The sequence below is a fragment of the Grammomys surdaster genome, unplaced genomic scaffold, assembly GCF_004785775.1.
Source record: "Grammomys surdaster isolate TR1022 unplaced genomic scaffold, NIH_TR_1.0 211, whole genome shotgun sequence".
Lineage (NCBI taxonomy): Eukaryota > Metazoa > Chordata > Mammalia > Rodentia > Muridae > Grammomys > Grammomys surdaster.
In genome coordinates this window covers 5,157,995-5,169,677 of record NW_021604656.1, presented here as the reverse complement: position 1 = coordinate 5,169,677, position 11,683 = coordinate 5,157,995, and the positions used below count along the sequence as shown (strand labels likewise).

The 11,683-nt window shown below is 50.7% G+C and overlaps 1 protein-coding gene across 2 annotated transcripts; it reads left to right on the top strand.

The window, feature by feature from the left end:
- The first annotated feature begins 7,580 nt into the window (after positions 1 to 7,580).
- Positions 7,581 to 10,728, top strand: Tifab (TIFA inhibitor). 2 transcript variants are annotated; one of them, XM_028772110.1, is made up of 4 exons: positions 7,764 to 8,368; positions 9,002 to 9,031; positions 9,157 to 9,384; positions 9,656 to 10,728. In XM_028772110.1, the coding sequence occupies exon 4, from the start codon at positions 9,661 to 9,663 to the stop codon at positions 10,120 to 10,122; it is 462 nt and encodes a 153-aa protein (XP_028627943.1). In that variant the 5' UTR covers positions 7,764 to 8,368; positions 9,002 to 9,031; positions 9,157 to 9,384; positions 9,656 to 9,660; the 3' UTR covers positions 10,123 to 10,728. The 2 variants fall into 2 exon arrangements, with proteins under 2 accessions (XP_028627942.1, XP_028627943.1); XM_028772109.1 differs by lacking the exons at positions 7,764 to 8,368; positions 9,002 to 9,031 and adding an exon at positions 7,581 to 7,742.
- Positions 10,729 to 11,683: the final 955 nt, after the last annotated feature.

Here is an 11,683-nt window from a genome sequence, read left to right as displayed (position 1 = left end):
TCCAGCCTTCATGAGGTCAAGGTTCTCTTCTTCCATCTATGCCCAGCAGGGCCCTCCACTTTTACATATTCAGCTGAAGCCCTGGATCCCCCCCTAAGTGCTCCCAGGCTGGTGGTTTAGACCCTGGGAGCTGTGGTTGGTTGGTATTGTTGCTCTCCTCATGGTGCCACAAATCCTTTCAGCTCCTTCAGTCTTCACTCTAACTCCTCCATTGAGAACCCCATGATCAGTTCAATGGCTAGTTGTGAGCATCTGCCTCTGAATATGTCTGACTCTTGAAGGCCTCTGAGGAGATATCTATATCAGGCTCTTATCAGCATGCACTTCCTGTCTTCCACATCAGCATCTACCTTTGGTGATTGCACATGGGATAGATACTCAGGTGGGGTGGTCTTGAGACGGCCCCTCCTTCAGTTTCTGTCCCTCACTTTGTCTCCATATTTGCTCCCTTGAGTATTTTGTTGCTCCTTCTAAGAAGGACCGAATCACCCTCACTTGGTCTTCCTTCTTTATGGGCTTCATGTGGCCTGTGAGTTGCATCTTGGGCATTTCAAGGTTCTAGGCTAATATCCAATAATCAGTGAGTGAATACCATGTGTCTTCTTTTGTGATTGGCTTACCTCACTCAGGATGATAATTTCTAGTTCCATCCATTTACCTAGGAACCTCTCGAATTCATTGTTTTTAATAGCTGAGTAATACTCCATTGTGTAAATATGCCACATTTTTTGAATCCATTCCTCAGTTGAAGGACATCTGGGTTCTTTCCAGCTCCTGGCTATTATAAATAAGGCTGCTATGAACATAGTTGAGCATATGTCCTTGTTATATGTTCGAGCATCTTCTGGGTATATGCCTAGGAGTGGTATAGCTGGATCCTCGGGTAATGCTATGTCCAATTTTCTGAGGAACCGCCAGACTGATTTCCAAAGTGGTTGCACCATCTTGCAGTCCCACCAACAATGGAGGAGTGTTCCTCTTTCTCCACACCCTCGCCAGCATCTACTATCACCTGAGTTTTTAATCTTAGCCATTCTGACTGGTGTGAGATGGAATCTCAGGGTTGTTTTGATTTGCATTTCCCTGACGACTAAGGATGCTGAACATTTCTTTAGATGCTTCTCGGCCATTCGAGTTTCTTCCGTTGAAAATTCTTTGTTAAGCTCTATACCCCATTTTTTAATAGGGTAATTTGGTTGTCTGGAGTCTAATTTCTTGAGTTCCAATTCTCTTCAAACTATTCCACAAAATAGAGACAGAAGGAACACTACCCAATTCGTTCTATGAAGCTACAATTACACTCATACCCAAACCCCACAAGGACCCGACAAAGAAAGAGAACTTCAGACCAATCTCCCTTATGAACATCGATGCAAAAATACTCAATAAAATTCTAGCAAACCGAATCCAAGACCACATCAAAACAATCATCCATCATGATCAAGTAGGTTTTATCCCAGGAATGCAGGGATGGTTCAATATTCGGAAATCCATCAATGTAATCCACTATATAAACAAACTTAAAGAAAAAAACCATATGATTATCTCACTAGATGCTGAGAAAGCATTTGACAAAATTCAACATCCCTTCATGATAAAAGTCTTGGAAAGATCAGGAATTCAAGGCCCCTATCAGGAGTGGTTTTTGACAAAGGGATGAAATGTGGCCCTCATCTTAGCTCTGGCATGCTTACCTGCCCACCCACGTAAGGATAAAACATATATGTGCCTACCCTACCAGGAGTGTGTATCACGTTACTGGACTTCAAGTCTCCCGAACCATGAGCCAAATACCTTTCCATTCATCACCCATTGATTAGCCCATGATAGCCCATGATAGCTCTATGTAGGTTCCCTTCTCGCCCTGTGGCTCCTTGTTCTTCTGGACGCTGTGAGTAAGGACACGGAGAGGCATGGGAGCCAGGACATGGGGAAGCCTCCTCCCCCTGCAAGTTAGGCTCCTAGGTAGCCTGACAGACAACCAGGACAAACGGACAAAAGGAAGGCAAGCATGTGAGTTGAAATGATGGGTTTAAGGGAACCGGCTCTGTGAGGCCTGATCTCTCCCCAGGTATTGATCAAGGTTCCAGGCATTGTTAAATTTAGCATTCGGTAAATCTCGTGTAAGAATGGGGAACAGCAATGTCCATGGTGTCTAATAGTGAACCCTGGGAGAGGGGAAGTGTAGACACCAGGGCAGCAGTTCCCTCTTCTTACCAATCTGGCTCCTCAGCAGGTGGAGGCTAGCCCTTCTGTATCTACAAGGAGGCCCAGTGCTCTGCTCTGGGGAGGCATGCATCAGGAAGCAGGAAGGGCCATGTGATAGCTGTCTTCAGGATTTAAGTCAGGGGACCGCAGAGCTGTTTCAACTTGACTGAGCCTCCCCACCCCATGCCCCTCCCCAAGTCAGTGAGGGGTTTGCTTGGGTTAACACAGAGTACAGGAGTTAGGGGTAAAGATTTGGAGGTCACATCTGAGTTTGAGAGACAGCTCTGCTATCTACTATAGGGTCCAGAGGAAGACGCCACCTTAACTATGCCTCAGTTTCTCATTTGTGACAAAAGATGAATAAATAACGGGATCCATCTCTGCTGCGGGGATAGAGCCAAAACGTGGTATTTAGTAAGACATCACTGTTTTCGTGTTTTTAAATTCAAATATGCCGTGGTTATTGTTATGCAAGGGCAGGGGACAGGGCAGGGCAGAACCAGTTACAGAACAGGAACCCACCCGTGTCCCACCCGTGCTCCACCAGGGCCCCACCCCACATACAGAAATGCACCAACTCCTCAAACCTTCCTGGCGTTTACTTGTTTAAATATGAAGAGTCTCCCACAGATTCGTCTCAGAGTCTTGGTCCCTAGATAGCGGCAGTAGCGACAGGGGATAGGACCATGAGGGTGCTAACCTCATTTACAGAGTTAATCAAGGACTGAGCTATCAGAAACTGGAGCCTGGTTGGAGGAAGCAGTAGGAGGGGCGTGGTTTTGTAGGTCAGGTCTTGCGCTTAGCGTTCCTTTTCCCCTCCCCTTTTTCTACCACACCCTTCCATCCTCTTCTCGAAGATTCTGCTTTGCTCCAGGCCTAAAACCAATGAAGCCACATGACCACAGGCTGAAATTTAACTAAACTTTGCCCAAACAGACTTTTCCTCGTCTTAGTCCTCTCTCATGTGTTTGGCCACAGAAGTAGGAGGGCTCCACCCCATCCCTTGCCTTGGGGTCACAGTCTCTGTGAGTCACAAACACTCATTCTTCTAGGAGGGATGGTACAGGCAGGGAGTGTTGTCTTAATCACAGAGCATCCCACAGGACGGAACAGGGTCAAGGCTTGGCTACATCTCCGCCCCACCCCCCAAGTTCCCCCTCAATGGACAGATCGGCTTACCTCATTCTATAGCTAAAGGAGCAGACCTGGTTCTTCACCCTGGCTCTGCTGGCAGGAAGTTGCATGTCTATTCCCGTTCCCCGTGTCCTCTTTCCTACACCTGTGACCACTGCTCCCTGTGTCCGGGTGCTCTGGACTTGCGCCAGCCCGTGAGGGATCTCCCGTGAGATCCAGGACGCCTGGAGTCAAAGCCACCAGGGCTCTCTCCTGGTGTTGATTTGTTTTCCAACTTGACACAACTAGAGTACCTGGAAAGAAGAGTTGCCTCCAGTTCGATTGGCCTGTAGGCAAGTGGGGGAGGGGGTGCATTTTCTTGACTAATGGCTGACGTGGGAGGGGCTGGCTGATTGTGCCTGGTGCTATCAGATGGTCCTGAGTTCCCTAAGAAAGGCAGCTGAGCAAGCCATGGAGAGCAAGCCAGTACTCCTCCATGGCCCATACTTCGGTTGCTGCCTTGAGTCCCTGCCCTGACTTCCCTCGGTGATGGACTGTTTCCTGGAAGAGTAAGTTGACGTAAACCGTTTCCTTCCCCAAGTTGGTTTTGTCAGGGTCTTATTGCAGCTGCTGAGGCCTGATTAGGACAGTCACCCCCAGAGGAGTGGCTCTCCTACGCTCTATGGCTGTTCTCTCTCTTCAGCTTTGAGAAGCAGGTCACTGGTTAAGGGTGCTGCCCAGGTCCTCAGGATACATCAAAGGGATACAAGTTGCCTGGGGAGCCAGAAGCAGGACTTCTTAGCTGAGTGGCTAGTTGGCTAAGCAGCTGAATTCCAGAGAATGCCTGCCAGTACAAAGCAGCTTAATAAGGTTCAGGAGCCTTATGGACCAGGCTCTAGTGTGACCTGATGCCCTCCCCGGGTATCTGAACTTGAACAAGTCACCTGACTGCTCCAGCCTCAGTTTGCTCATCTGTAAGATGGGTAGTAGGGATACATTCCCCAGCAAGGAAGCACAGACTTTCTGGCATGATGTATTTACCTCATTATGATTAAAATAGAATTTGTGTGAAGCTCCCACATGGTGGGGAGTCAACTCCCAAACTATCTTGTTTTAAGCCCAAACTGGGGCTTTTTGAGGACGTAAGGTTTACATGTATGAGTCTCTTCTAATAGCCCCTCTCCTCAGGTACATTTCGGACCTTCAGCCAAAGGTTCGACAGAGACTGTGTCAGCAGACCTCACTGTGTTAGGCGCTTTGACACGTCTCATTTAGTGCCCCTGACTGCACCCACTTGCCCATCTGACTGCAGGAAACTGAGGTCCAGATAGGGTGCCCCACTTGAGGTCATACAACAGTTACTTGAATGAGCAAACCTCAGACACAAGCGTGCCTGTAATAGGCCGCTGAGGGGAAGGTCTGGGGAAGAGGTTGTTTTGTCTCTGAGTTCTCCAGCTGGCCCGGGATGGGCTCATCTGGAGTGAAACAACACTCCTTAGACTCCAGTGCTGGATACTCAACAGCCAGTCAGAGGGACCTTCTGAGCAAGGGCAGGAGCTTGTCCTTCCATTTCACGTGCCTCTCTTCCTACTCACTCAGCTCCTGCCTCCCACCTAAAATGCCGACGACAGTAAGCTCTGTGTCTCCACATCAGCCTGAGTTCCCTTTATATCCCGAGGATGGACCCTGGGCAGAACTTCCTCTTGCCAGATGAATCCCCTGTGTGTTTCGCTTCCCTTTCTCGGTGGGAAATGTTCTTAGCCCAGTCTCTGCACTGCGGGAGCTGTAAACTTGTGTCTTATGCCCACGCCCTTGTTGAGGCATGACTGTAGCAAGAGAGTGGGCAGGGGGCATCCTATCTCCAAGAGAGACACTCAGGAGTGGCAAAGGCCCACGTTAGGCCCAGCTCTGCAGACCAAGAGGCAATGAGCATCACGGAGCTACTGTGGGAGCTAGGAGGCTGACAGACATGGGGAACACTGAGGAGGCTCCTGTGGAAAGAGGGACTTGGTTGTCTTCAGGACTGAGAGACCTGTGTAGGCAAAGACTGAAGTATGTGAGCCCTATAGCTCAGGAGACTAGTCCTGCTGTGCACAGGCTCACCCTGCTATGTGTATGGAGCCAGTCCCTGAGGAACCTTATTGTGGTCATCCATCCACCCACCCATCTTTCTATCCACCCATCCATCCATCCATCCACCCAACCATCCATCCATCCATCCACCCACTCGTCCATCCATCCATCCTTCCATAATCCATCAGAGGTTATGCCTTTTGTGTTTTATAAAAAGAAAATGAAGCCAGGGATATGTTTGGTAGAGTGATCAGGTATATCTGGCTGTTGCCAGGTAACTGTGGGGTGGAGCCTAGAAGAAATCCCAACAGTGGCTGTTTTCACCAAGTAGGATACAACCCTGGCAATGAACCTGAGGTCCTGTACAGCTGTCCAACCTACACATGGCTTCTCATCTTCCCCAGGCCACCAGAGTGCCTGCCACATCTTTAGAGCTACTCCTTGGGTTGGAACCACTCCTTGGGCTACTATGCCACCCTAGGATCCCTGAAGAGACATCCAGCCACCAAGAATTGTCAGGAGAGAATGTTCACAGTGGCATGAGTGTTTTACTCCCCCTCTTTCAATGCCAGGAGGACCCAGGCACAGGTGGTGGGGAAGGGCACAGAAAGGGCAGGTGAAGGTACTAAAGCCACATCCACTCATTGAACTTAACAAACCTCTTGAAAGCACCCTGTTCCCAGCTCTCAGTGGCTCTGAGAGGTAGCCTAGCTCCTTCCCACCTAGCCAGTCATTGATGACAGAGAAGCAGCTCCCCTCATTCTAGACCCCAAAGACTATCCCCAAAGCAAGGCCTAGAGGAACTCTGACCCAGCAAACAAGGAATTCCACTCTGAGTAGGCCTTGGGGACTGGGGGTGGGTAGGTGTCAATCCACCTGGGTCCTCACCTGGCTGTACTGGAGATTGACTATGTGACCCTGACATGTCACCTCTGAGCTTTGGAGTCAGTTATTTCAGCACTGACTCTAGGGTAGACAGGAAAGACCCAGGAATAGCTGGGTCTCCGAGCTCCCCCGAGCTCCCCCGAGCTCCCCCGAGCTCCCCCGAGCTCCCCCGAGCTCCCCCGAGCAAGAGCAGCCTCTGAGGCACTGTGCTGGAGGATTCAGATCACATCTTCCTGAAAGCAGGCAATAGGAGAGCCTCTGGAATAAGCGAGTCTCTGCTCAGGGAACACAGTGCATGATGGTCCCCTCTCTCATTCTACCCAACCCAACTGCAGGCCAGGATTGGGCTATCCTTCTCCCATCTGCTTATGTGTCCTCCTTATCCTGCCGGTCTTTCTAAGCACGCCCAAGACTTCATCGTAATTACGTTTATTCCGTTCTCCATCTATTAGCAAGACAGTGTGGGGACAGTATTATTCTGTCACCGATTTCTATATGAAATGAGACCATGCATCCTCACGTTACTCTGTCTAGCTTTGGTCTGTGTCCCTGCATCCTTGACCATTAAAGGAATTTGAAACTCTGTAACTATATGTAACCATTCCACTTAGACTGACTTTAATAATTGTGTGTGTGTGTGCGTGTGTCATATATAATGAAGCCTATGACATCATCACTGTGTCATTGAGCTGGACCAGCAAGCCATTCTTCAGCGGCAGGATCCTGAGGAAAAAAAGTAACTGGATCAGAAAAAAAAAGAAGATAGGAAAGTTTGTGCTCTGGAGATCTTGTAGAATCTCTGTCTTATGCCAAGCAGGTTAATTAGGAAGTACAGTATCTTCTATGTCATTTTAAGGAGAAAAATGGGACAAAGTCAGCAGATGGCCTTCTGTATGCATCACATGAGGTCTATTCTCATGAGTGGCCATGCTCTCCTGTCCCTTCCCATGTGTGCCCACGCTCTCTCTCACCTTCCCGTGAGAGTCCACCCTCTCCTGTCCTTCCCATGAGTGTCCATGCTGTCCCTTCTCCTGTGTCTCACTCTCTTCTGAGATACCCTAGAGAGCCTCCATTATGTATGGCTTCCTTGACCAACCCTGGACAGTTGGAAGGAACCTCATAACCTAGGAGCTCCCTGACAGCAGCCCTCTGCCCTCAGAGGGAAGAAGACTGTCTGTGGTCTCTGGGGCTGAGAGCACCGAGACCCAGGAAACCCTACCATCAAGAGGCCCCTCCTAGAGAGGCACCAGTTTCACAACTTAGGCAGCGGGTTCTACTTCTGCAAGAGAAAATAACACTTTGGTTGCTTTCCTATAGGAAAAAGGAAGAGCGGCAGAGCTGACGTCTTCTCTGACACAGTGTATTCCTGAACTACGGAAGAGCCCGTCCAGGCCTTGCCCCAGCCCAGGGCCTTCCTGAGCACACAGCTGCAGGGTTAGTACCAGGTTTACCCCGGCAATAAGGTAGGTGAAGGTCATGGGGACCGGGAACCCCAGGGAGGCTGGTGAGGTTAGGGGAGGACCCCTGGCCAGAGGCAGCATCTTTTCACTTGTCACCCATGGTAGCTATTAAGAGGTTTGGGTTTCTGTTCTCCCCCATCAACTGGGATCCAAGACAAACAAGTCTGCCTCTGCAGGAGTGCCGCCTGGCAGAGAGCTGGCTCCCATCAGATGTGACTGCTTGGTACCTCAGAGAGAGATCCCACTGGGCCATGTTTACTTTCAATATCCTTGGGCCAGGACACTGACTTCTAAAGGATGAACTGTGACCTCACCCTGTCCGAGGGCACTGGTGCCCAGCCCTCAATCCTGGGCTCAACCCTGCCTCAGGAAGAAGTGTTCTTCGGGGTCAGAAGGCCGGAGCCTGAGGTGTATCTGTCTGCCTGGGGGAAAGGCTGTCCTTGGGGGAGTGGGGAGCAAGGTCCCACTGTCAACTAGATCTCTATTGATACACAACCTTCAAAAAGCAACAGGGCAGAAGTGTGATGACCTAGCCCAGGCTCCCTGCCCCGGTTTAAGATCTAGGCTCCCGTTTACAGTTGGCTGAGCGATGACCATTGTATGTGGATGTCTCCGTACCTAGTTTCCTAGTAAGTGTGCCACTTGCTGTGGCCCAGAACTATAGGGACTGCAGGGTGGGTCATACCCTACCTCTGGGAGACCTTAGGGAGACAGGAGAGGAGCTTGAGGAAGACAAGAGCCTGCAGAACTCTGGGAGCAGTGGGGAGAGGGGGAGCAGTTGTAAATATGAAAGGGTAGGGTTGGGCAGGTGCCCTTGTGATTGACGTCAGAGGACAGAGGTAAGATCATTTTCCCCAGGGAAGAAAGCGTTAGAACTGGACTCTGAAGGGTGAGCAATGTTTTCATGTCGAGTTTAGGAGAGAGCATGCCTTCTTAGCAGAAATCAAATACATATCGCAGACCAAAGCCAGGCGCTAGAGAAAGAATATAATTACTATTGAACCCCACTTGGCCTCTGGTTGTCACTCTTGCCAAAAGTGACAACAAATCTTAGGTGGTGTGGGGTATGTAGATGTAGCAGAGCCTGCTCTTTAAAGCCAGGCAGGGACCAAGCAGACCTTGGGTGGGGCCTCCCCATGTGTCCCTCGGACACTGACGGACAAGTTCCTAGAGGCGGAGCTGTGGGACCTTGTATGCATTTCCCGGAGCTCCTGAGGGACTTAAGTGAGCCAGATTTTCCTTCTGCCCACTGTCTCCACCAGAAGCTACCTCTACCCAGATGTTCAGGAAAGGTGAGCCCCGAACCTGGTGCTGGGCTCCTGAACCCGGTGCTGGAAGCACCATAGAGAAGGTGCTTGCTGTTTTTACCTTCCGTGCGGTGCTCAGAGACCTTTTCTCTTGCTCTGTACCCGCCTAGCTGGAAGTGCCATATCTTCCCCTTCAAGAGGGGTGCTCCCAAGAACGAAGGCCTGTCTCCACAGCACCTGAATTGACACCTGGCTTGAAGAAGACTCTGCAAGATTTTGTTTGTTGCACATCTTCCAGATCCAAGAAAGCCTGTCGTGTCTGCTCCTCTGTACGTATAAAGCAGGGACAGACTGTCTCCAAATGGCCTGTGGACTATCAGGTTCTACCCTGTAAGCTGGTAAGATTTATCCCTAGCGGGGGAGGATGGGCACACCTGTGTTATAAAACAGTACAGTTTGGAGAGGACGGGCAGTATGTCTTGTTGGGGTGTGGGGAGATGGAGTTCCAAGGTTAGTGTCATCCTCTACCCCATCCCAGCTTGAGCAGAATGACTGTATCCACTTAGGCATGGTTCTCATCTGAAAGATGTGGCCCCCGGGATCCCCAAGTAGGCAGCCTGTCTGGGCTCAGAAAACTACAGAGGTGTGTCTTTGTCATGTTCTTCCCAGGATCTATGGAGAGGCCCCTCACAGTCCTGCAGGTGAGCCTGTACCACCCTACACAGGGCCCGCTCGCCTTTGCCCAAGTCCCACTGCAGCTGCAACATGATGTCAACCGGCTGCTGGTCGGGCGAGGGCAGGACACTCACCTCCAGCTGCAGCTACCACAGCTGTCTCGCCATCATTTGTCCCTGGAGCCCTACCTGGAGAAAGGCAGCAGTCTGCTGGCCTTCTGCCTCAAGGTGCTGACCCGGAAGAGTTGTGTGTGGGTCAACGGGCTGCCACTGAGGTACCTGGAGCAGGTTCCCCTGCACACCGTCAACAGAATCTCCTTCTCTGGCATCCAGATGCTAGTCCGCAAAGAGGGGGGCGCCTCCCTTGAGGCCTTTGTCTGCTACTTCCATCTCAGCCCTTCACCCCTGATTTACAGACCCAAAGCTCAGGAGACAGATGAACGAATGGGAAAACATTGTTAAGAGACTCCCCTGTTTTGGGGGAGGCAACTCGTGAATTCCTGAGGTCTCTCCACGGCCCCTCTCAGTCTCAGACAGCTACTTCGCTGCCAAGCCGGGGAGAAGCAATAGAAACAAAGTTGCAGAAGAAGCTTCCAGACAATGGATACTACCAGCCCTGCTGCTGAGAGCAAGCAGTAGGAAAACAGGGTTTGACATAGTTCGTCCTGCAAGGCTGACACACAGTTCACATGTAAAGCCTGCTGGCCGCCATGTTCACAGGGAACTGATTCAGTAGGCTTTGAGCAGCCTAGAGGTGGAGAAGTGCCTTCCATGGCTCTGGGTAATGGGAACTTCATATACTTTTAGAGGCCCTGAGGGATTCTGGGAGCCTCTCCCAGTATTCTGTGCACCCCCTCCCCATTTCCTCCCTTGTCTGGCTAGGAGTTACTTTACATCCCTCATCTCCCACACTGCCTCAGGGCAGGAGCATGGGGTTGCGGCAGGAATGCAAGGACACGGAGAGAAATTATGTTTGTGGTAGCTTGGGGTTACCTTCAGCTTTCAAATACCCACAGGCGCTCAGGGCTTAGGAGAGCCTGTGTTTAATAAACTAAAAGTATTTCATTATGCTGGCATGCCCACTGGATTCCCTGAGGCCCAGATGGGCCACATGTATACCATGTTGTCATTGGGCTGGGGGTGGGTGGGTGAGAGATGGGAAACCTGGGTGAGGTGTGAGAGGAAATTGGGAAGGTAGGTAGGCGCTGACTGGGAAGGCTGCAAGCAGAGCTCCAGGCTTCTGGCAGGGGAGGAGCTAGACACTAGGACTGCTTGGGAATTTCTTGTCCTCCTCTCTTCTTCCTCTTCCTCTCCACCCTCTTCTCGTTCCATCTCCTCTCATCCCATCCTCTGTCCCTTCTGGGAGAGAGCCTTGGTTGATCAGAGGGCAAAGTTCTTCAGGGAAAGATGGTTTTCTAGGGAAGTGGGCTCTTTCAGAACTGATTTCTGAGATTGGGGTGCAAAGTTATGTAAGAAGTCAACCCAGCAGTTACCTCACTCAGAGTAGGTCAGATGCTGGTGTGGGGGAGGGGTGTGCCTATCCTTCCTGAACTCGGGTTTGAGGGTGATGGTGGGTTGTTAAGAGGCCAAGGAGGCAAGGATGGGAGAATTTTCTCAGGAGGAAGGGAGCAGAAGGCTAGCAAGGCTAGTGTCTATGCAGGAGAGTCCCACAGACTCTGCTAACCACCATGACCCCGATCCTGCACTAGCACATCCCAAACACTGAGGGGGACCCCCTTTGCGCCCAAATCCTGGGTCATAGGATCAATACCGCTCCCCCCTCCACTGCACACATCTTCCCCAAAAGGAAACTAACACTAGACAAGACACATGCATGGTTGGGAAGTCCCTCCTCCTATAGAATATGGATTGAGTGCATTCAGATCACAGATATGAGACCAAGGAGGATGTGTGTCTACCTGGGACCGTGCTGGGCATGCTGTGAATGGCCCCCCAAGACTCCCAAAGCAGTTTATCCCTCGTTTGTCCATGAACTTGTACCAAACACCCACCTCATGCCAAA

Bases quoted from the DNA above. Each gene is read 5' to 3' on its own strand.
- Tifab (XM_028772109.1), top strand. From the start codon at position 9,661: ATGGAGAGGCCCCTCACAGTCCTGCAGGTGAGCCTGTACCACCCTACA.